We start from the raw sequence: 26,063 nt of genomic DNA, 5'->3' as shown, positions 1-26,063 counted from the left end.
GTGAGTGTAAGTCCATCCATCCATCCATCAATTTCCTAACCTTCGTCTCTTTTGGGGTCGCGAAGGGCTGAAGCCTATCCCAGCTGCACTCGGGCAGAAGACAGGGTAAACCCTGGACAAGTCGCCACCTCATTGCAGGGCCAACAGAGATAGTATCATGCAATATAATGATGCAGTCCTTTGTAAAGTGCTTGCCTAAAGGGCCTCTTGACTATTAAATTAAATTATATATGAATTATATTTTGTTTGCATATTTGACATTTTGCAACTAATAAGACTTGCTGCTGCTTTGGTCATACAATAATTGATTCACAGCATCCATGTTTCAGCTTTAAAATAGACCTTTTGTCGACTTAAAGGGGCTATCTGCAACCTTATAAGGTGCTAAGTTCCCAATGTGTTTTACGTAGAGATGTCCGATAATATCGGCCGATAAATGCGTTAAAATTATTGGTATCTGTATCATTTTTTTTATTATCGGTATCGGTTTATTTATTTATTTTTATTAAATCAACATAAAAAACACAAGATACACTTACAATTAGTGCACCAACCCAACAAACCTTCCTCCCCAACTCATTCACACTCATTCACACAAAAGGGTTGTTTCTTTCTGTTATTAATATTCTGGTTTCTACATTATATATCAATATATATCAATACAGTCTGCAAGGGATACAGTCCGTAAGCACACATGATTGTGCGTGCTGCTGGTCCACTAATAGTACTAAACTTTAACAGTTAATTTTACTAATTGTCATTAATTACTAGTTTCAATGTAACTGTTTTTATATTGTTTTACTTTCTTTTTTATTCAAGAAAATGTTTTTAATTTATTTATCTTATTTTATTTATTTTTATTTTTTTTAAAGTACCTTCTTCATACCTGGTTGTCCAAATTACGCATAATAATGTGTTAATTCCATGGCTGTATATATCGGTTGATATCGGTATCGGTAATTAAAGAGTTGGACAATATCGGAATATCGGATATCGGCAAAAAGCCATTATCGGACATCCCTAGTTTTAAGCATTATATACCGCCCTCTTAGGGCTTTTAGCACATAAGGACGTGAATATGCGCGTGTGTAACAAGCGCACGCACTTTTGCTTTGTGTGCGGTTAACTAATGATAGCGGTTTGGATAGCTATAGTTAGCTATGATTGAATGTATAGTCTATTGGTAGTTGCTTCTCTGGGACTGTGTTTGAGTATCTGCACGCGCTCCCTACGTGTGAGTATGGATGAAAGAGGTGTGTGACAAGCCTGAACGCCAGACAAATTTCTTAGACCTACGAGCAATTTTTATACAATATAATTAGTAATTTAGAAAAATATAGACATTTAAAAAATATGTTGTTAAACCTCTAATGGTAACAAAAGTGTTAAGGTTTGCAGGGGAGGTGACGGCAACAGACACTAGATGGCAGTAATGTTCAATGATTTATTATATATATAGTAATATATATAATAAACACTAAATATACGAACTAAGGAAATGGAGTGTGGCAAAATCCAAGAGTGTGTATGGTGTAAGACTATGTGTAGTATTCAACTGAGGTGTGCGTTACCAAGTGTTGAACGAGAGATGAGGAAGTCCAGGGGAAGAGGGGAATCCGTGTCCAAGCGGGAGGTCGAGATCCAAGGAGCAGTCCGAGAAGCAGGGGAACGACGACGAGAAATGACGAGACACACAGCAACGTCAAAACACAGGAACGGAGGTCTGCAGTAGGATGATACGACAATGAAACACGGAAGGGAAAACAGACAGAGAGAACAGTATTGCATCAAGCAGGATGATCGCTTACTGTACGCCAACAGATGATTATATTCCGGCGCCGGCATGCCAAGATGTCCAGGCTTATGAAGGCAGCTCCTTCATTCCAGGCAGGTGTGATGATTGCCGGCAAGTGATTGCAGCTGGCGGCAGCTGCAGGGCGGAGACGCGCGCGGCGCGTCCCTGGATGTGCGCCACAGTCGTGGGCGTGTCCCGCGATGTGAAGCGCAGAGCGCAATGATGAGGGCGCATTCCAATGCACCCTGGCCGTGACATTATCCCCCTCCTTATGGACAGCTCCCAGATGTCCTCTAGCAGGAATCACGAGAACACAGAGGTCAAAAGTCAAGGGAGGGTGGAGGGGTGAACTGGAGGTGGGTCGCCGTCCCAAGTGTCCCCGAATCCAGCGGGGACGAGTCTGGTGGCGGCGGCGAGTAGAACGCCGCAGCAGCCTGCGAGGTGGACGACCAAGGAACGGCCACCTTCTTGGACGTCCGGAGGGCGGACGCGAGTGGAGCCAGAACCACAGCAGCCTACGGGAAACATATCCATGTTTTGGGCGTTGCTGTTGGCGCAGAAAGTGTCCCTGCCCTGGCCACAGAGGGCGCCGTGTGCGGGCGCCTGTTGACTGCCTTTGCGGCCGGCCAGCCGGAGGTCGCGGTAGCGACGATGCAGGAGACAAGGGAGCAGGCGGCGCCGTGGAAAGGCCCGCCAAAGACGAGTAGGATGAAGACCTTGGAGCCAGAGTCGAGGAGGACGATGTCTTCGGAGCCAGAGTCAAGGAGGACAATGTCGTCGGAGGCGTGGAAGCAGCAGACGTCATCAGAGCCGGAGACGAGGAGGGCAGCTGAGGAGCTGGCCGAGGTGCTGAAGCCAATGCTGCTGGCCGAGGCGCAGAGGTTGGCGGAGCAGAGGTCGGCGCTGCTGGCCGAGGCGCAGAGGTCGAGGCCAGCCTGGGAGCTGGTGGAGATGCGGGGGCCAGCCTGGGAGCTGGTGGAGACGCGGGGACCAGCTTGGTGGCTGGTGCTAGCTCGGAGGCCAGCTTGGTGACTGGTGCTAGCTCGGAGGCCAGCTTGGTGACTGGTGCTAGCTCGGAGGCCAGCTTGGTGACTGGTGCCAGCTCGGAGGCTAGCCGGGGGACTGGTGCCAGCTCGGAGGCTAGCCGGGGGACTGGTGCCAGCTCGGAGGCTAGCCGGGGGACTGGTGCCAGCTCGGAGGCTAGCCGGGGGACTGGTGCCAGCTCGGAGGCTAGCCGGGGGACTGGTGCTAGCTCGGAGGCTAGCCGGGGGACTGGTGGCTGCGGCTGGGAAAAACAGAAGACAGGGGGTATTTGTCTGGCAGGTGGTAGCCTGTCTGGGTTCAGCTGTGCTACCACATCAGAACAGCCACCAGTGCTAAAATGGAAGAGACTAGTACTATCCCCCCCCTCCGAACGCGGATGCCAGACTCTACCAGCTGACTGAGGGACTGTCACTAAGGGTGGGAGGAGGGTGTCCAGGCGACTGGTAAATTCCTTCATCCCCATATTGGAGTTAAACAGTCCCTTGAAGGAGTGTTGAGGGCTAGAAAATTTGTCCAGGGTGGAGGTAAAAGAAAAAGACATCCTGAGAGGGGCAAAAAGAAAAAGAAAAAAAAAGGGAAGTGAAAAAAAAAATTCCACTGGGGGCAGGGCTAAAGTCACTGGGGGCGGGGCTAAGGAACTGTGCTGTCAGGTCCCTAATCAATTGGCCGGAATATACTGTTAAGGTTTGCAGTGGAGGTGACGGCAACAGACACTAGATGGCAGTAATGTTCAATGATTTATTATATATATAGTAATATATATAATAAACACTAAATATACGAACTAAGGAAATGGAGTGTGGCAAAATCCAAGAGTGTGTATGGTGTAAGACTATGTGTAGTATTTAACTGAGGTGTGCGTTACCAAGTGTTGAACGAGAGATGAGGAAGTCCAGGGGAAGAGGGGAATCCGTGTCCAAGCGGGAGGTCGAGATCCAAGGAGCAGTCCGAGAAGCAGGGGAACGACGACGAGAAATGACGAGACACACAGCAACGTCAAAACACAGGAACGGAGGTCTGCAGTAGGATGATACGACAATGAAACACGGAAGGGAAAACAGACAGAGAGAACAGTATTGCATCAAGCAGGATGATCGCTTACTGTACGCCAACAGATGATTATATTCCGGCGCCGGCATGCCAAGATGTCCAGGCTTATGAAGGCAGCTCCTTCATTCCAGGCAGGTGTGATGATTGCCGGCAAGTGATTGCAGCTGGCGGCAGCTGCAGGGCGGAGACGCGCGCGGCGTGTCCCTGGATGTGCGCCACAGTCGTGGGCGTGTCCCGCGGTGTGAAGCGCAGAGCGCAATGATGAGGGCGCATTCCAATGCACCCTGGCCGTGACAAAAAGCTTGCGAACCTGGATCTGCCAAATGAGAGCTAAAAGCCCACACTGTCAACTCCATGTGTAGTGTGAACTCTTAAAGAGGACCTATTATGCAAAACCAAATGTTCTTACTTATTGGTACCTACTTTTGTGTATTTGGGATCTGCATAAGTCTTGAAAATTAGAAATGAAACCATGAAGGCATGGCAGAGACATTTATAAAACATTCTTGCCTTCCTTCATACTTCCTCTCGACGAGTCGTTTGGAATTTGCACAATTTGTGACATCAGTGGATATGTCCATATACATATAGTAGAGGTTTACCCGGACAGCTTTGCGAGGGTCTGCCATTGTAGTCCGACGCTGCAGTCAATAAGCTCATTCTTTCTCTTAATCCTCTTGTTGTGGGGCAGACTGTCTCATACATGCACATGCATCCTCCACTGTTGCCATTTCTAATTCTAATTCAAAATCATATCTGTCATTAGACACCATATGGAAACGCTAAATCAGGGGTCACCAACGCGGTGACCGCGGGCACCAGGTAGCCCGTAAGGACCAGATGAGTAGCCCGCTGGCCTGTTCTAAAAATAGCACAAATAGCAGCACTTAACAGTGAGCTGCCTCTATTTTTTAAATTGTATTTGTTTACTAGCAAGCTGGTCTTGGTCTTCACTAACTGACAAAGAAACAGATAACAGATTTGGTGTCCAGTTCAAAGTGTGACATGATTTATTTAAAAATTTGAGAGTTGACTTTTGTATTTTACATGAGTTATTATTTGTACAAACATGGTGCAAAGTAATTCATAATTTGTTAAAAAATGTTAGTGGCTAGCTAGTTAAAATGGGATAGTGTGATTTCACAAGACTGTCTTAGAAGTGATTATTTGAAAATGTTCAATTTGAAAAATGTGCACTTAGAGAAAATATAAAAATAAAGTGTTGCATATTGATATTTATCTGTTTCTATATATATTTATTGTGAGAAATCATTAAGATGATCAGTGTTTCCACAAAGATAAATATCATTAATTATTAATAATAACATAGAGTTAAAGGTAAATTGAGCAAATTGGCTATTTCTGGCAATTTATTTAAGTGTGTATCAAACTGGTAGCCCTTTGCATTAATCAGTACCCAAGAAGTAGCTCTTGGTTTCAAAAAGGTTGGTGACCCCTGCGCTAAATGGTAAATGGGTTATACTTGTATAGCGCTTTTCTACCTTCAAAGTACTCAAAGCGCTTTGACACTATTTTCACATTCACCCATTCACACACACATTCACACACTGATGGCGGGAGCTGCCATGCAAAACCCTAACCACGACCCATCAGGAGCAAGGGTGAAGTGTCTTATTGCTCAAGGACACAATGGACGTGACTCGGTTGGTAGAAGCTGGGGATCGAACCAGGAACCCTCATGTTGCTGGCAAGGCCGCTCTCCCAACCGCGCCACTCCGTCCTAAAGGTTTTTAGCGTTTCCATATGTCGTAGTGGAGGCACATAAATAGGACCGCCCACAATGTGGTGCATTCTGAAGACACGGTCAGAAAGCGGTTTGAAGATGGTCTGTAAAACATAATTCATGCAAAATGTTGACCAAAGAACCAACATTACATTTAAATGTAGACAAAAAATCATAATATGACCATCAGGGAGTGAGGTTTAGGATTGTAGCGATTCGCTGACTTAGTCGGCGTCATTGATGATCTACTAATACTGCTAGCAGCTCCAATACAAACTAACTGTTTGTTTATGTCCATACTCAATGGACATAAATGGTCAATAGCTTTCAGCATAAATACATAATACAATTTACAGTTACATACATGAGATGGTATTAGCCGATCTCACTTTCTCTTGTATCCCAGAACCAAACAACATGCTTTTAAAGTTTCTACATGCAGGGAAATTGTCAGAGTGTGTTTGGAGAATTATTTTGAAAAAAAAAATGTTGCACCACTACACTCAAGAACAATTTGTTACAAAAAAAATTAAATTGACAGATAAATCGATTATTCGTTAAAAAAAAAAAAATATTCAATTGATTAATCGATTCAAGAAATAATCATTTGATGCACCCCTAGTGAGGTTTACCAAAGTACACTTACACAGCCTTCGTTACACTAAGAGTCTTTTTACACTAAGAGTCTTTTTACCCTCACTTTACTGTAAAGTAAGGGTAAAAAGCCACTTTTACAAACGGACAAACACACCAGATGATGTCACCAAATGTGAACGGAACCAAGTGATGCATTGCAACATCCAACAGTATTATGCGTAGAAATGATCCAAAAATAAAATTTAAAGTGGCTGTTTCTCTAGTGCTCAAAGTTACAATTTTCAAACAAAAACAATAAAACCGGAACACCACTGGCTACCTGGCTGTCTTAGGTTGCAAACAGTCCTTTTAAATATAAGCCCAGAAGCGTAAATACAGTAGGTAAATACACCTGACTATTTTCAACAGAGGGGTCATCAGTGATCAGTGAAGTTGAAAAAACTTCACTTTGCGGCTCATCTCTGAGAACCTTTTTGAATACTGTAAATTCCGGACCATAAGCAGCTACCTTTTTTCCTAAGCTTTGAACCCTGCGGCTTATAAAATGGTGTGGCTAATTTATGGATTTTTATTTACTAATGGCCATAATGTTTTTAATTTAACTAGTTTTAAACACACACTAAAAAGGTGTGTTATTGTTTGTGTTACGGCGCCATCTTTTGGCCCAGTTTGCTCACTGCAGATGCTGTGGTGTGAACGTCTGCAGTATTTCCTTTTGTTTAGTGCTTTCAACCGGAAGTACAAGTACTGCTCTGTCTTCTAGTTGTCCATAGCGTTTCTACTCATCTGAAATTTCATTCATCACTCCAAGCAACGTTTGTCAGTTTTACAATAAAACTAAAACACTTCTTATTTACTAAATCTTTACATTCCAATGATACTTACCAAACATATTTGTAAGTACCATTGGAATATAATGAAGCTAGCATCGTTTGCATTAGTTAATATGCTGAGTTGACATGTTTACGAGTGTCTGTGTTAGTATTATTAACTTACAATGGCATTCTGTTTGTATTGCTCCAGTTTCGTAAATTCACCAAAACGTCACTGTGGAATTATTGAGTCAGTTTAGCTCAGGGGTCGGCAACCCGCGGCTCCTGAGCCGCATGCGGCTCTTTGATCACTCTGATGCGGCTCGGCAGCTTACTTGCCGACCCCCCGATTTTCCCGGGAGACTTCCGGATTTCAATGCCTCTCACGGAAAACTCCCGGGATTAATATTCTCAGATTTTCACCCTTACAGTTATAATAAGGGCGTGCCATGATGGTGCAGCATTTGGCGCCCTCTACAAGTTGCATTAACAGCCTGTCAGCCCAACCCTTTGTTAGGCAGTATGCGTCTTCCGCTTGCACAAGTACGTGACAGCAAGGCATACTTGCTCAACAGCCACACAGGTTACACTGACGGTGACCATATAAAACAACTTTAACACTCTTACTAATAATGCGCCACACTTTGAACCAAAACCAAACAAGAATGACAAACACATTTCGGGAGAACATCTGCACCTTAACACAACATAAACACAACAGAACAAATACCCAGAATCCCATGCAGCCCTGACTCTTCCGGGCTACATTATACACCCCTGCTACCACCAAACCCCGCCCCCACCCCAACCCTGCTCCCTCACACATCAACATCCCCCCCCCACCTCTGTGCGTTGGTTGAGGTGGGCGGGGCTTGGTAGCGGGGGTGTATAATGTAGCCCGGAAGAGTTAGGGCTGCATGGGATTCTGGGTATTTGTCCTGTTGTGTTTATGTTGTGTTACAGTGCAGATGTTCTCCCAAAATGTGTTTGTCATTCTTGTTTGGTGTGGGTTCACAGTGTGGCGCATTATTAGTAAGAGTGTTAAAGGTTGTTTTTTTTTATACCGCCACCGTCAGTGTAACCTGTGTGGTTGTTGACCAAGTATGCCTTGCTGTCACCTACGTGAGCAAGCAGAAGCTCCATATAACGTGTGGTTGATCATGCACACTGGTTGTAGTAGGTGCTATATGCTGTACCATCACGGCACGCATGACGCTGACAAGCGCCATTCATATAAAACCCGCATGCCGCACCAGCATTCAAATTCCATAGTAAGGTACGGGCAGCGTGTCTGAGACCCCTGGTTTAAACATAGCACAAAGCAAAAAAAATACTTTTTATGCAGTGTTATTTCGTTTTAAATTTAAAAAATTTTTTGTGGCTCCCATTGTTATCTTTAATTTGTGAAACTGGTCAAAATGGCTCTTTGACTGCTAAAGGTTGCCGACCCCTGGTTTAGCTGATTAGAGAGCTAGCTTCCGCAGCTAGTGGGTACATGACGATGATTTCTGTTTAGTTTAATCAGCCTTTTTACTGCCGTGTTACAGACACAGTTTGGAAACAATTAAGGTATGTAAATAAACATTTACAAAATCTTTCTGTGCAAATAACTCATTTCACAACGTATATATCCAGTGAGGCTAATATATGGAAACTGTTTTTTTTTTTCTTCTAAAATTTAGTGGTTGCGGCTTGTATAGGTGCGCTCTATAGTCCGGAAAATTCAGTAATTACACTTCTTCGTCACGTCTCAGCTGGTTAACAGAAATGCCATTGAAGGGAAGTCCTACGAACAATGTATACCTTACGCACGTGATGCTATCGGAACGTGACTTTATGCCTATGCTGAACACCAACCAGACCGCAACCAAGTGACCATGAAGTATCTTTTAAAAAATGTTGGTCCAAACCAGAGTATCAAACTACAAGTGTGAATGCAAATCATTGATCTATGAGGATATAGTATACGCTGTTGCCTGACTGTGTGTGAGGGCGTGTGCTTGTGTGTGGAGTGTGCAATATCAAAGTTGTGCAGCTCTTTTAGTAAACCACCAGGTGCAGTCTGCGCATGTGTTCCCTTAAAGCAGTGCGTCTCAATTATTTTTCAGCTATGCCCAACCTAAGAAGAAGAAAATACTTTGCGCCCCCGGTCCCCCTCCCCCTAACTCTCCAAATATAGTGTAATATGCTGCCTATACAATTTTTATAACTATACCTCTGCATAACATTGTAAGTTTATTAACAAAAAAGGAAACAACTTTCAGCCTTTCCTCGTCTCCCACCGTGGTTACAGTGAAGCTTAGTGATACATATGCTTCGTCATATTCTGGTACGGAAAAAAAGCATGTTCCCCCAGGTCACCTGCGCTCCCCCTGGCTATGCGCCGGGGGAGCCCATCCTACTATTTGAGAAGGACTGCTTTAAAGCATGATGACGTGACGTCAGGTCAATTGGGTCTTCACGATGATAACATAAAATTAATATGAAAATAGACATTGCCTTGGCCACATTATCTGACTACATGCCGATTTAACGCAATATTCCTCTCAACTTGCAAAATGGAGCTTACCAATACATGTTGAACAAAACAACCAATGTGTTTTGGTACTCTAGTAATGAACATTATAGTTCATGAGAATTGATCAATGATTGTTAACTGTGGACAGAAAAAATCATTGTCAATGAATTAATTCCTTCACTGGGCAGCACTGATTGCCTCCTCGTAGTATGTGTGAAAATAGAAATGATTATTATGGTCTAGTTCTGCTATGACAACAGAGAAAACAGAGTGAGGAAAGACAATCAGAGCTCATCAGTCGTTTGCCTCACACCTTTATTTACCCCCAATTCCAAAGAGATGAGGAGAATTAGCATAATGATTTCTAACCCTGATATAAGAAGGAATTTCTAATTATTTATAACATCTTGGGACCCTCGACTTGATCTGTCCAATAATGTTAACATAATTGCATAACTTGTCAAAGGGTGCTGGAGGGCCAGTGGAGGAACGCCAGTGGAATATTAGACAGTTTCCTGCTTCTCTGGATGGAACGTGAGTCTCAGCGCTGCAATATATGCTGTGTGTGTGTGTGTGTGTGTTGTGTGTGTGTGCGTGTATGTGTGTGTTTATGTGTGTGTTAATGTGTGTGTGTGTGTGTGTGTATATCCCCCATAGTGAAAAAAGGAGTGAACTATGCTGTTTTTATACTGTATACTCCTAAATGACTAATTCTTTCATGTGTAGCATATATTTGACTAGGTAATGGAAGATGTGTGAATTAATGCACCATAGTATAGTCATTAAATTGGTTCATTTGTGTGAATACTAAAAAAATAGGTCTTACTTTCACTGAAACATTTAGTGACCAATGTCAAAAGAAGTGCTGTCAAGCTTACAGTGATTAGTTCATTCGGATTTGTCATTAATTAATATAATTATTCTCTTTTTTAATGTCACCTGAGCGTGCGAAGATTAGCCCTCAACTTGGGGTATTTTGATTTAAATTCATTATGTTATTATGAAGAAAGATATATTACAAAAAGGTAGCTTTATCAATTCATCTATTGTTTTTAACAGACTTGAACAAATGTAGTGTGTTTTATTTATTAAAATCAAACATCAGGTCCATATAAAGTGGTGAAGTTAACACAATACATCAAAAAAGAGTAGGAGCACTTTTCTGTATTGAATGATGAATTTGTTGCTTTTCCTCTGCTTCAGATAATATAAAATAAACAAAATAGACCCACCAATCACAGGGTTAGAATGATACCAGTAGTGGTTTGTCACAATTACATGGTAAACTTTGTAAAACGGATCGGAGGAAATGTTGACTTTGATAGGCTTTCCTGACTGTCAATAACATACAGTATGCATCATTGTCCACATTATATATCACTCTAGTGATGCACATATTCATTGTAATAGCAATGAATCTGTGCATTTATAAGGCATGGAAACCCTACTCACTGAACATTGAAGTTTCAAAATAAAAACTTAAATAAATAATTGTATCGGTGTGTTTACGTGAGCATTTCAGATATCTAGCAATTAGAGCGGTCAGCTCGCGGTTAGTGCACCAGTTGTCAGCCAGTGATTAGCTCGCTAGTTTTTCAGCTAGCTATTAGCATGTTAAGTGTCAGCTAGCATGTAACGTACCAGTTGTCAGCTAGCGATTAGGGGGCTAGTTGCCAGATAACTATTAACGGTTCTACACTATATTATTTGAATATCTTAGTATTGCAAAATAACAATGTACCTTTAGGACCAATTTAATTTAAAACACTATTTTACTACAGGATATATCAGGATATATAAGCTCCATCTCGTCATAATTTTGGGGGTCCTTGGCCTGGAAAATGTGGAAGATCCCTATTTTACACTATTGTTTAGATTTATTTTTATCATATCCCCACTATTTAAAGCCGCTAACGTCAGTCTTGTGACAGAGTGAGACCGCCTTTTTGCCGTGGGTACATATTATTGGTTCAATCCCCACCTTCTACCATCCTAGTCACGTCCGTTGTGTCCTTGAGCAAGACACTTCACCCTTGCTCCTGATGGGCCTGGTTAGCGCCGTGCATGGCAGCTCCCGCCATCAGTGTGTGAATGTGTGTGTGTGAATGGGTGAATGTGGAAATAGTGTCAAAGCGCTTTGAGTTCCTTAAAAAAAGGTAGAAAAGCGCTATACAAGTACAACCCATTTACCATTTACTATTGTTGCTCTCGGCCAAGCACAATAAAAGGGCAAGACAACGCGCAGGCATATGGAGACCGTAATCTAAAAGGTAGAAAATTTGATTAATGCAACTAAAAACATAGGCCATACTTGCCAACCCTCCCGGATTTTCCGGGAGATTCCCGAAATTCAGCGCCTCTCCCGAAAACCTCCCAGGACAAATTTTCTCCCAAAAATCTCCCGAAATTCAGGCGGACCCGAGTGACGTGTCGACAGCCTGTTTTCACGTCCGCTTTCCCACAATATAAACAGCGTGCCTGCCCAATCACGTTATAACTGTAGAATGATCGAGGGCGAGTTTTTATATATATATACATCCTGAAGGAATCAATAAAGTACTATCTATCTATCTATCTATCTATCTATCTATCTATGTATATGAAATACTTGACTTGGTGAATTCTAGCTGTAAATATACGCCTCCCCTCTTAACCACGCCCCCAACCACCCCCCCCCCCCCCACCTCCCGAAATTGGAGGTCTCAAGGTTGGCAAGTATTCACATAGGCCCTAATTTACTAAGATCCAAATAACACATGCTAAACAGCGTGTGCAATTTATAAAACAGCGTGTACTCTTAGTGGCCGTGTTGCGTGTGATTTACTAAGACTGCGTGTGCAATTGTAAAGTGGTGCAAACCACCTAATTTAAATGAGGATTTTTCATGTACTATACGAGGCATCACCACGGAGACAATCTTATTTACTGCACATTCTTGTTATCATGCTTCTGTGGCTTTTTGCTATGTTTTCAAGCAGCAGACATGTATTACTTTTTATGGGCATTTTAGAGGCAGTTGTGGAGTGCATCTACATTGAAACCACTTCTTTTTCTTTTTTTTACCGCCGAAAGGGCGCTGATTGGAGAGAGGCTGCACTTATTCCGCTGATGACACAAAAAAATGCATACTTAAAGAAGATTTTTGTCATATAATAAATATTTCAATAATATACACTAAATTGGCCCTAGTGTGTGAATGTGAGTGTGAATGTTGTCTGTCTATCTATGTTGGCCCTGTGATGAGGTGGCGACTTGTCCAGGGTGTACCCCGCCTACCACTCGAATGCAGCTGAGATAGGCTCCAGCACCCCCCTCGACCCCGAGAGGGACAAGCGGTAGAAAATGGATGGATGGATGGATATATTCAATATGAAAAAAATGAACGTCATTAAAAAAAAATAGTAAAGAGTTCCAAAACGCATCAATTGAATTTGTTTTAACCAGCCCCTCAAGTCCTCTAGCAACTATGAAATTATAAAATGATGTTGCTGAATAGAGGATTTATTTAATTTACTTTATTTCTGACTGTCCAAAATGTTGACACACACACGTAGGACAGAGGATTCTCATCTGTCCATCGTCTGTCTATACAGTGCGAGCACTGATCCTGCAGCCGTGTGTTGAACTGTCTGTTTCCACGTCCTTTTGACGCGTGGTCAATAAAACGTTAAATACTGCTCGCAAAACGGTGATGAATGTTGATAAATCACATTGAGCGTGTTAAATAATTACATTTGCATCGTCTCCTCCCAGTATTGTGGGCATTTTGATGATCAGCATATATTTTGCATATTAATGAAGACAGAGACACGCCTTATTCTGCTCACTTAACACACGCAATCCACTTTGCACACGTTTTGTAGATCAGCTTTGCGTGTGCTATCAAGTTTGCATATGTTTTAGTACACGCAAATCTTTATAAATCAGGTACATAGCGCGCTAAATATGACACAGTAATTTCACACACCTAGTCGAAAGCTTTGAAGTTGAAAATGCTAGTTCAAATTCAAAAGATCCACAATATTGTTAATTTTTTTATATGCATTAAACTCTAGGGAACTGGACAGAGGCAACGCAAGTCCTGTCCTTTCCATTCCTAACATTAGAGCTGAGCTTAAACAACCTCTTTCTTGTGGAGCAATGCAACTCTTTTTCACAGCGTCATACTGGAATCAGACTTTAGGTTGCAACTGAATAATGCATAAGGTCTCTTGCCTGTGCCGTATGTAAATAGTCAACAGTGGTAAGAACAGGTTGAGGTCCACAGGACTATTATGTAAAGTGCTCAGGGGCAGCATGGCTGGCTTTCTAGCCTGCTATTGAGGCAGTTGAGCACAGGGGGACGTGGCCTGCACCCGGGGCCCAGAGGGGCCATGCACAGAATTAATGAGGCCAATTTAGTGTTGGACCAGTGTGGCATTCACCCTTGAGGACCATTGTAGTTTTATCTCAAACCCCTCCCCATCCCAACTCTTTACCACATACCTATTTTGGGTTCCAGCACTGGAAAGACACCTGCACAATTGTACAAATGTGTTTTCAAAACAAAACATGATTTGAAATGTGTGTTGCAATGATCGATTCATTAGTACTTTTCAGCGTTGTTACAAAATATTCAATGTTCTGGCATTATTGAATCATATCTAATTCAGTGTGTTCATTCCTTTTCCTAGGCAACATTGAATACAGCTGTCCTGCCACAAATGAGTGTGAGATCACAAAACGGAGACGCAAATCATGTCAGGCTTGTCGCTTCATGAAATGCCTCAAAGTGGGGATGCTGAAAGAAGGTAAGAAGAGTAAGAGCATTTTTTATTTCCTATCACATCCTTAGATAAAAAAAAATAATGATGTAATTTGTTGTTTTTTATCCATCCTTGGATTTGTGGAGTTATTATAGTCTTTGACAAGATACTTTTTTTAAGACTACCTAATTTTTCTGTCCACAAATGCAAACCACTGAGTGGCCAATAGTGGCTTCCTGCCTCCACTCACACATCAGTAAATAATATACAGTCTAGCTGGGGACAAGAAATATGCTGAATAGTTTCATTCCACCCTCTGAGTAACAGCAATGTAACAGTATTCCGTCTGCAAAAGGCACTCACTGGGCACACTCTCCGCTCTCCCTGGCGTATTGATCCCCTAAATGCTTTCTGAACATCTCAGGTCTCCTCTTGTAGATGTTTTTTTTTATTTTTTTTAAGTCATGTCACTTGAGAATTCAGTGACAATTAAACATGTTTTGAATGGAATCGTCCTGCTGGGTTTTCCCCTCTCCCTGACCGACCTGAGCCCTGTGAGACCCAAAATCGTGGTCACTCTGGCGGAGAAGGACATGCTCTTGTTTTGCCTCTCTCTCTCTTTTTCGTACTTGGCTGCTCCTAAAAAGCCAAATGAATAATGATCGATGTGGCTTAGGAGTGGAGGACCAATTTTTATATATTCACGTCTACTGCAGAAGAAACAGGTAAAAATGTCATTAGGTGTTTTTTGTATTAACTTTGTTTTCCTAAAATGCTATAAATGCAGTTCAAGAGACACTGTGTGGTCCTCATGATTATTCAGTAGCTTAAATACCGGTAGAGGACCTAAACAGATACAATTGTGTATAAAATTGCCCCCTTTTAGGTTGTCTGGCAAACACGCACTGTATATATTCTGACATTATTCCTCCCATTATTCACCAAAGAGAGGGATTTATAGATGCATATATATCCAGCTGCCACCTGAAGCCAGAGTCGTAACCTATATGGAACTCTGCACAGAAACCGAATCCCCTGGACTGCACGCAGCAAGATAAAGACTTAGTGTCAGAAAGACAGAGTAATCGCATTACTATCTGATGAAAAATGCATGCCAATATATCATCTTGGAGAGTAGGAAACTACAAAAATATGTAGTCGTGGCTATGGATGAATGACCAGTGTCAGGTCAGAGTAAAAACAGTGTAAAACTCAAAATACGCTGACTCTTTTTTTCTTAACTTCTCTACATTCAGCACAATCTTAGAATATGAGTGGCACATTTTAAAGTGGTCATCATATCATGAGGAGTATTGTTAAAGAAAATCATTACCTCATTTGTCATCATTACCAAAGAGATGGCACATATATTTTTACTTAAGCATTTAAAAGTGTCACCTAGGCGAAATGGAAATAGAGACATGTGGTCACTGTAAGCCCTATGAAGCCTTTAGCTCAACGCCATGCTCAGGCTTGAGCGTGGAAACGGCTACCACTCATGTGACTACGGTTACCACTTACTTTCCTTACGGCAGAAAGGTCACATTGTGTGCCAATGGAAAACCACCTAATTATAACTCCAACAAGGTGCAACACTGACCCGCAGCCGTCTAGCGAAAGACCACCAAAACAATAAAAATGTATGCCGTGTTCTGATCAGATTGAGACTGTCCTTAATGGCCATGGTCATGTCGTGTCAGTGCGGTAGTTCAGATTGCACAAAGAAAAAAGGTCTTCAGCAGTTTGATTACCTGCCCAGAGCGTGTGTTGAGTCGCTGTACTTTCGCTCCACTGTATAAAGGAGGAAGTGATCAATACAAGAATCAAATGTCAGAGGCAACAGGTTTTTCCTCTGATCAATGGAAACGGGTCAGAGCTTAGAGCAAGGGAGAAGACAAGATACTATTGAGAGATTACATTGACATCGCTCAGTGGCAGTTTCTCTTTGGTCGGACTTCCTCTCCCTCGCTCTTGCTCACATACACAAATGCCGATACGCACTTGGACACGCACATTAGTGCAGAGAGCTAGAGTAGGGTGTCCGTGCTTGTGGTATTTCACTTTTTTTGAGAAAAATAACAACTCCCAATGCAATTGAGACTTAGAAGTGTAGATTTATTTGAAAAGAATTACCACGTTATTAATTCTAGACAGCAAAATTCAAAGCATTGTGAATCTTAGTCTTAGTTTTCAATTATTGAGCATAATTAATGGCCAATGGACTACACAGTGCATAGTTGCTCAATTGTTTAATGCTCTCAATAAAGTTTAGCATTAGGAATGTAACAATATGAAAATATCATATCAATATTATTGTGTCCAAAATGATCACGGTTATCATTATTGTTGCGGTATCGTTGTGCTCAAAAAGTATACACTGAAATCTTATGACCAAGGTATTTAAAATAAATAGCCACACTGTAAGAAAAGCCACTATTTTGCATGTTTTGTGTTTCTTATGCTTCACTGATAGTGATTTAGTCTTAGTTTTTCATCTGTTTTAATGGCGAAGCTTTTATTGTTTTAGATATTGTTTTTACTGTACCACTTTACAAATAAAATCGAATTTATTTGTTTATTATATCTGGCGGGTGCTATTCTGTTTAGTGGTCTTTGAAGACACTGTAAAAACACCTCTGTCTCGTATTCCTCTGAGTATAGAACGATCAGTCTGTCTAAGAGAGCACAAGCTGTAGGTTCAATGTGCACAATTGTTTATATAAGTTTATATAAGTTTAGATTGGGGTATATTGTTTCTTAAAGGGGAAATATGTTGATGTCTGTTGTATTCATGTTAGGATTTAAGCTAGGGAGCTGGCGCTAGTCAATCCGTGAGTTCATCAAAGTTCGGTTTCTGGATCATTTTAATTTAAAACTGTAATAATAATCGCGATTATCATTAATACTGTTTATCATTAAATCTCTATTTAGCATACATGCATAGTGCATTAGCACTGCAATTTATCAGTCTTTCTTCTGCATGGAACGTAAGCACTGACTATGCTAACGGTCGCTGCCAACAAGCTGTCCAGGGAAAAACAAAAAAAAGTTAGGGATCTACTAACTTATATTATAACCCAATTCTCCTAACAGCAAGAGAAGATACAAGATGCTAAGATCACTGCTAAAAAAACGAGGGCAGCTATACTTGAGAGGTACTTTTGTACACATATTCATCTCCCACACGAAGCAATGTCAAGGGCGCTAGAAAAACCAAGCGCACACTTCCTAATAAAATTGCTGTGCATTATAATCTGTCTGACTGCGCTAACAAAATAAGACTCCCATAAGAATAGCTTACATATTTACTATTATTATTTTGCACTTGAAGAAACAATGCTTCATTGCCATTTGCAGTGATAGAATGTTGCAATATAATTACATTTTCACTTGCAATTCCTTTATTTCAAAATTGCACTTTTGAGACTTTGAGAAGTGAAGTGAATTATATTTATATAGCGCTTTTCTCTAGTGACTCAAAGCGCTTTACATAGTGAAACCCAATATCTAAGTTACATTTAAACCAGTGTGGGTGGCACTGGGAGCAGGTTGGTAAAGTGTCTTGCCCAAGGACACAACAGCAGTGACTAGGATGGCGGAAGCGGGGATCGAACCTGCAACACTCAAGTTGCTGGCACGGCCGCTCTACCAACCGAGCTATACCGCCCATTTGCAGTGATAGAATGTTGCAATATAATTAAATTTTCACTTGCAATTCCTTTATTTCAAAATTGCACTTTTGAGACTTTGAGACTAGAGTTTTTATGGTCAAGAGAATGTGTTTTGATTTTGTTACAGATTTGAAACATTTTCAATAATTAAGTGTAGACCAATTCAAATCGAATGGAATCATGAGTAATCCATTTTGAATTTATGAAACAAAATCGAGTCGATTTGGGAAATTGGCCATGATACCTAGCCCTACTTTGTAAATTATATAGAGTTGTGTTAATTGTATACTTTTTTTTATTTTTATGAATTGACTCAATAAATAATTTGTACCAGTAGAAAAGTGACTTAATGTGTCATTTAAGCACCATTTAGTGATTTCAGTCAGCAGTAAAGGCAGTGATGTCATCTCACCCGGGAATTTCCAGCTGACCTGTAAATGGACTAGTTGGGAAGGGTGTCAGTGTGACAGCTCGTTGAGTCCGAAGATGTGTAATCGCCACTTGTGATTAAAAATGCTGCAACACACTGTCAAGCATGCAGCACTGGCCACAGCAACCCCTGGAAACAGTGCTGACGGCACTTTAATAGGGCGGCTTCCTTGAAAGGCGAGGTTCACCATGACTTGCCATGTGGCCTTCTGATTTTCCCAGCTAAAATAGGCTCTGCCTAAGCCCCCCTTGGCATTGCCAACCATCCCAGACATCCTGACACTTTCCCAAGGGAGAGAGACACAGAACAGGTGAGAGACTCAAAATAAGGGCCCTATCATGGCCGGCCGCACAAAGTGAGTGAAGACAGGCTCTTTTGTAGGAGTGTGCTCGGAAGGGGATTATTATTGTTTTTGGAGAGAAAGAGGAGCCGCAGGTCAGCTGGCCCCAGCCCCCACCCGGAGGCCTGTGCTAATCCGTGCACAAATGCCAGCCGCCTTGGCCAAAAGCCCTCTCCCCCAGCACCCTGCTTTGAAGAGATGATACCCGCGCTCAACCTCTGCTAGTCTCGCTGCACTGTGTGGCGGCCCATAAAAGAGTGAGATGACTGTAGATGAGGTGGCAGTTAAATCTCTTCGCACATTTATAACACACCTACTGTTTGGAGCGAGCCAGACCACTTACAGTTGAGGGCCACCAAGGGGACATATGAACCTCACAAAGGCCCCTAAAATGGTCCCATCTATAGTGCCTGGCAGAGTGAGTCAATGAGTCTGTTCTAGTTGCTCCTGATGGCCCTTCTCCTCTCCCGGGCCTGTCGCTGGTCCTGTCGGACGGTAAAATGAGGCCTCATCGTGCCAAGTTTTAATTCCTGTCAGCATCTGTTAATTATGACCAGGACTGTTCTAATTAAAAGAGGCACCCACCTAGCTTCAAACACTGGTGGTACACTGGCTGACAGCCGCATGACTCAACTGGTCGAGAGGATCATAGCAAGCGGGAGTGCAGCCACCTGGCAGCGGCAGGGTTCATCGGGTGAGCCGCAAGAAACTGTAGAAAGTGGTGACATCACATTCGACCATGAGAGGAATTTTCCATGGCTGCGGCAGTAGCTGTAACAAACAGTGGCGAGTGGAGGGTTTTAAAAAACTATCCCAAGGACATCCTCAGAGATCAAATGCTTTAAAATCCAGCAGTGTTTCTTGACTTGACAGACGTTAAGTGAAAACTGTCACAGTGAGTGTGCATGTAGGGAGCAGGTATATAGTTGCCATCAGAAGATTCTCTGTCTCGCTGCGGAGAATGAGGCTCTGTTGGGAATTGAGCGTAATTAGGTTAGTGGGTTGTCAGTGTCAGGAAATTGAAAGACAATCCTAATCAGATTTGTGTTCCTAGGGAATCAAATAATTTATATAAGTGGAAAAAATCTCTATTTTACAGTTAGATGATAATACACTTTACAACCCCATCCATGTGGGGTAGCTGCCGGTCCATGGCGATATAAGATAAGTGCAGAAAATCAAGGATATATTTTGCATAAATCCATCATCGAATTCCTTTTTGGTAAATGACACTTCTGGTATACATCATCGGATTTTCCTTTTGTCCAGTCACAGAGTGACCGCCAATCACGTCCATGCAACTCGTCCAAACCCATCCTCGCCAAGAGCATTTGCTGATGGGCAAATTGTATTAGGCTCATTTGCAGTGGCCACACAATGTCCAGGTTTGACACTGTCCTCCCTCTTATAAAGTGATGAAATCATCAAGGAAGTGCTCTTGCTTCTGGTGTTGTTCGCTCAGAGGACGCAGGAGGCCTGACAAATTAACTCTTCCCCCCACCGCAAGCATTTCATTGAGCCTTCTCATCCACCCTTTAGTATTAAATTTGTTTAGGGCTGCGTTATGCATACAAGGTAAATTGAAGGGATTCTCCCTCTTGACAGGATTAAGATATCAAGGATATTTAGGCGGGATGGAGACAGTGACACCCTGGTCCAAATAAGGGGATGCAGGATAAAGGTTTGCATACATTTGCATTGAATAAGTGAATACCTGCTCGGTTGTATCAAATAAATAGAACAGCGTAGATTAAATATTTTAACTGGTCGAAATTAATAGAATAGCAAAGACAACCAAATAGAAACATTCTTATCAAATAATGAGATAATAAATAACTTATGTTATGATGAGGCCGGCTTGACATTTACAGTATCAGTGTGGAACCTGTACCCCTAGGTGTGGCTGGGGGTGATAAGGCTCTTTTGCTGCTCCACTGAAAGAGGGGTGAAATAAGGGTCTTTTATGAGGAAGCAATACCTAGTTATCTTTGTGGAGTATGACAGCGGATGTTTTGTTCGCTATGTGTGGGGTGGGGGACTGTGTATTTGCTCGTCGGCTGGTCATGTTTCTTTTACTGGGTCTTCACGGCCACACACACCCAGGCTCTCACTTGTGCCCGCATTCACAAACAAGTAAAGAGCCAATTAGTATGCAGTCTGCCTCACCCAAAAGCTAAATAATTAGAGGGCCAGTCTGTGAGATCATTGACCCCACGTTAAATATTCATATGTTTAGACCTGCTCTGGGCTCAGCTGTGTCACAGTAGACCAGCCAGGCGTGGACCACATATGGGAAGACAGCACTTGCTTCTGACACATCAACACGAACGCACACACAACCGGACATGCATGCTTACACACATGCACACACACACTTTTTTGAGCGCATTCAGTCATTTTAAAGTGTTTACCCAGAAACCAGAGCCAGGTCAGCTCCTGACAGTAGTGGTTTTACCGGAACTGATGGATACTTTCTTAATTACACATACAGTAGCTAGTGTACACTGTAGTACTATAGATGCTACGTTTTTGTATTTTTCATAGAATTAGTAAATTGGTAGAATTTACGAATAAGAATAATTGTCCTTATTTTAATGTGTTTCTAATTGTATTCTTCACAGGGGTTCGCCTGGATCGAGTACGAGGGGGCAGACAGAAGTACAAGAGGAGGTTAGACACTGAAAACAACCCATACCTGGGCTTGGCGCTTCCCCCTCCAACCAAAAAGCCTCGTAAGTAATTACCAATGTCTCACTCCTTCATCGCCCCTCCTCTGTCAGGCCAAAAATCAGGTCAAAGCTAAAAAGAATTAGAGGGCAAACTAACATCCCTGTCACTATCTAATGTTTGGATAAGTCAGAGTCAGTTGTTCAGAAATGTGGGCCCAGTATTATTCAGGACATCAAGGACACCTGATTATTTTTGCCCGTGCAGCATTTGGTTGCCAAATCCAGTCCATTATTTTGCAAGACAAGAATGCTGCAATCTTGGTGATGTTTCAATCTGTGCCTTTTTTATGATGCAACCTTTAACATCCGTTTTGCTTTGTCCATCCCCGCCTGTTCTCCTCCATCCTTAGTGACAAAAATAGTGTCTCACCTGTTGGTGGCGGAGCCAGAGAAGATCTATGCTATGCCTGACCCCACCATGCCAGAGAGCGACATCAAGGCTTTGACCACACTGTGTGACCTGGCTGACCGCGAACTGGTCGTCATCATCGGCTGGGCCAAGCACATCCCAGGTATAATCTTGTGTACTGATTTTTAACCGCTCCTGTATGTCTGATTTGTCATCTTCTCTCTTCTGTTTCACGCTTTATAAATATAACATGCGGACAACCTCACACAGATAATTAATGGCAGAAGCTCACACCGCTGCAGGGCGTGTGGCATGGTGGGGGTGTATAATGGACATAGCTGCGGAAGAAACAAATCAATAAAGTGCATCTAAAAATCCCTGCCTTGAATAGAAAAGGGAACACACTGACCTGGTGCCAATGCATGCTGTAATCACCAGGGAGATATAGAGTAAAGTTGGGGTCTTGCCCATTCAAACAACGCATTATATCCCACGCAGATGTGCACTTATGCACACATGAAGGTGTGCTCAGCACAAGCACAGGCACTCGTTGAATTATTGATGGGCATAATCATGTTTCCTCCTTGGCCCATAGACATTCTGATAGACGAGGTGTTAGGTTATAAGAGCCTGTTGAATTAAGGACACAGTGCACCTCACGTCAGCAGAGATTTTCTCTCATTTTGACAGAGAACATGTTGTTTAGCCCTGCCATTTTTGCAACCAAGGCAGATTCTCCTTGATCTTGAGCTTTACCCCATAACTCTGTACCATCTCAGTGTACGCATGAAGGAACAAAAAACTAAATTAATGTGTCGCTCTATGCGATCTTCATAACCTCTTCTACTCATCAGCATGACATTGACTGGCACAGCACTGACACACACTGAGTAGTGAGGAGTTACATTTCAATCATAATTCATTTATTTCCACCAAAGTCTCGTAACCTAGGGCAGGTGTATTTTGTGCTGAAAATGTATTAGAGTTCTTCTCAGAATGAAGGGTATTAATCAGGTACAGATCTGATAGTAAGGAGATTAGAGATGGATATGCTCCCAGCTCCTGGCCTCAGCCCCGGCCCGTTATGCGTCTAAACTGTTTGGATAACTCCCCACGCTCCGTGCATGGTCAGCAGACTGAGAGTTTAACCAAGAAGCTTACTAAGGGCTGGACCTCAACTGACCTGGTAACACTCTCCCTCGATGTACAGTCCCAAAATTATCCTGTGAGTTGCTGCTAAGCTGAAAACCTGCATCATGCTGGTTTCTGGCTGCAAACTGTGCAGGTGCACAAGCAGTATAAAATCTTTCCCCTGTAAGTCCCTGCCTTATTTATGTTAGTTCAGTTCTCAGGGGTGCATCCTTGCTCTAATGTGTGTACACGTTAACTTAGAATTTATGTGTCATAGTTTTGAAACACTGTGGTAATCAGATTATACTAACACATATTGCACAATGCATAGATGCATAATGTTAATGGGATTTGTGGCAGAGGACTTGTCATTCCAAATGCGGCGGTAATGATCATTTAACCCAAAACCTCAGGCAGTAAGCCAGAGTGTGTTGTGCTAAACAATGTGCAGTACCTGCAGTTGTGTAGACACTTAAGTAGATTATTCCAACAGCTTCTAGATAAATACCCATACATACACATGCTTCTGTTTTATAATTGTCAGCTTTTTAGTATTAACTCATATTTTGGGCAAAATAATGTTGTCTGGTAGCGGAGTGCTTTGTCTGCCACAGCGGTGGTGTCTATATTAGGACAGTGGGTGTCCTCTGGCCATGAAATAGCAGCATAATTGAGTTGTACACGGCTGAACCTGATCAGAGACGGTTCAATGGTTTTGCGACTCCATGCACTAACTCTCCATGCACCAAAGCTACCCCAGGGTAGCGTACCATGCGTTTGCCGTGTGCTGCAGTCTGCTGCAGGACAAAAAAAAAGAAAGGTGGGGAATGGTGATTGCATTCTGATAGATTTTGAAGGCCGTAGGCAATGGAATTAAAAAGATTAACAGTTCATTATGAACTAGACCACATTGATTAGACCGCTGACAGATGGGCCAATAACTACAGTCCAAATGTAACAATTTAAAACTCATGAAAACTGGCACTTATCCTCCCAAATTATGTTTTTATGTCATTTGTTCGCAGCTAACATTTGAAAGTGTGTTTCAAAAGTGCCATAACCTGGAATGGAGCACGTCTAATGAGGAGCAGAATGGAGGATATCAAAACTTTATCATGAGTTTAGATGGGTGCAATGTTCTTTATTTAATTACCACGATTGGCCAATATGCATTTGAATGCTGTATTATTTCTATAAACAAACAAATGATATGGTTCATGAGTTGCCTTAATGTAATCAAGTACCCTGTGGTCATTGTGAATGTCTTTGATTAACTGATTATCACAGTGAGTTCTCATCACCGCTCCAAATAGAACTAAGTAGTAAAGTGTAACACGGCTGTTGCCTGAGGGTGACAGGGTCATTAGTAGCAGTGTTAGGGGGATGCTGACAGATGGCTAGTTGTTCCTATAGGTGCTAACAACCTTTGACACACATAGTAGTCCACTATCCAACTCTCTGGTCCCCATGCATCTCCCAAAGCTGCAGTTCACTTGGTCCAAGAAGTTTAATGTGTGAGGGACTTAAGTATAATAATGACAGCTTCAGTGTGGTTGAGGCTGTTTACTACTTTGACATTTCTGTCTTCTTGAGGAGTCAGGAGAGGCGGGTTGACCCCTGACACCTCTGCACCTCCCTGAATTCCTTCCCACCCACAGTGGGAATGTCATGCGCTTGTATGTAAACGCCGCCATGCATGCTACATATACAGGAGGTGCTTGCTGTTTGGAGTTTGCCGACTCCCAACCCGGTTTCCAAGGCAGGACTGTTTTCAAATGGGAATTCTCAGAAGGCTAAAGGTCAAAGCAAACATTGACACTGCTGTAGCCGCTCTGAAACAATAAAAATTTATTTTAGCTCTGGCATCTGACTCACAAAATGTGTAATGTTTGAACAACAACATGCTAATGTGTTTGTATTCTTAAATCACCCCTAGAAGCAACTTCTCCTTATTCGACTGACTAGCATCTGGCATGTTAGTTGTTAACATGCCGGCAAGAAAAGAGATGTCGTCTTGTAAATTGTCCTGTTAGCATCAGCGAAGCCCTCCATGATAACCACCCTCAGCCCAATCCCACACCTCTTCCCTCGCGTGATTCTTGTTTTCTCTTTGCCATTAAATTGTGAAATCTACTTACTGTGTCACCATCCTGATCCTCCTCAAGCTGCGTAATCTCCGTGTAATAGAGTGCGAATACAAGCCAGCAATAAATCAGAACCTCATCAGTGCACTTTATTAAATGTAGACACCAACAGACACCTCCCGGTATATTCAATTTACCTTCTGACGTAGGTTTCAACACAGGAGATAAAGATAGATTGAGCAATCAGGTGAATGTTGAGGCTTGAACCTGAACAGGACAAAAGACTGCTAAAAAGTGAAAATGCTGCAGGGAGATTGAGATTGGAAACAGCATATCGGAGACAGGCAGGTAGTCAGGAGAACACAGAATCAGGATGGGGACATGTGCCAGGCAGGATGGAGGAGGGCTTTGTTTAATTTCTGTGACACATGAGCAGGTACATGCACCATAATGACAGCTAAACTCATTCGCTCATTTTTCTGTCACTCAAAAAGAGATTCAGCCTCAGACTGATCATTATTTGTACATTGCACATTTTATAGATCGCTATCCATCCATCCATCTTCTTCCGCTTTTCCGAGGTCGGGTCGCGGGGGCAGCAGCCTAAGCAGGGAAGCCCAGACTTCCCTCTCCCCAGGCACTTCGTCCAGCTCCTCCCGGAGAATCCCGAGGGGTTCCCAGGCCTGCCAGGAGACGTAGTCTTCCCAACGTGTCCTGGGTCTTCCCCGTGGCCTCCTACCGGTCGGACGTGCCCGAAACACCTCCCTATGGAGGCGTCCGGTTGGCATCCTGACCAGATGCCCGAACCACTTCATCTGGCTCCTCTCAATGTAGAGGAGCAGCGGCTTTACTTTGAGCTCCTCCCGGATGCCAGAGCTTCTCACCCTTTCTCTAAGGGAGAGCCCCGCCACCCGGCGGAGGAAACTAATTTCGGCCGCTTGTACCCGTGATCTTGTCCTTTCGGTCATAACCCAAAGCTCATGACCATAGGTGAGGATGGTAACGTAACTCGAACGGTAAATTG

The 26,063-nt window shown here is 42.7% G+C and overlaps 1 protein-coding gene across 5 annotated transcripts in view; it reads left to right on the top strand.

Annotated features, from left to right (window-relative positions):
• esrrb (estrogen-related receptor beta) overlaps positions 1-26,063 on the top strand; it is an 89,332-nt gene that overhangs the window by 33,140 nt on the left and 30,129 nt on the right. For 4 of the 5 annotated variants that reach the window (XM_061968733.2, XM_061968734.2, XM_061968732.2 and 1 more), the window contains 3 exons: positions 14,234-14,359; positions 21,368-21,478; positions 21,826-21,987. In XM_061968733.2, coding sequence (XP_061824717.1) covers positions 14,234-14,359; positions 21,368-21,478; positions 21,826-21,987 — 399 coding nt within the window. The remainder of the gene's footprint in view (positions 1-14,233; positions 14,360-21,367; positions 21,479-21,825; positions 21,988-26,063) is intronic. The other variant, XM_061968731.2, reaches the window with a different exon arrangement.

Source organism: Nerophis lumbriciformis, linkage group LG08, assembly GCF_033978685.3.
Source record: "Nerophis lumbriciformis linkage group LG08, RoL_Nlum_v2.1, whole genome shotgun sequence".
Classification (NCBI taxonomy): domain Eukaryota; kingdom Metazoa; phylum Chordata; class Actinopteri; order Syngnathiformes; family Syngnathidae; genus Nerophis; species Nerophis lumbriciformis.
This window is presented reverse-complemented; position numbering and strand designations above follow the sequence as displayed.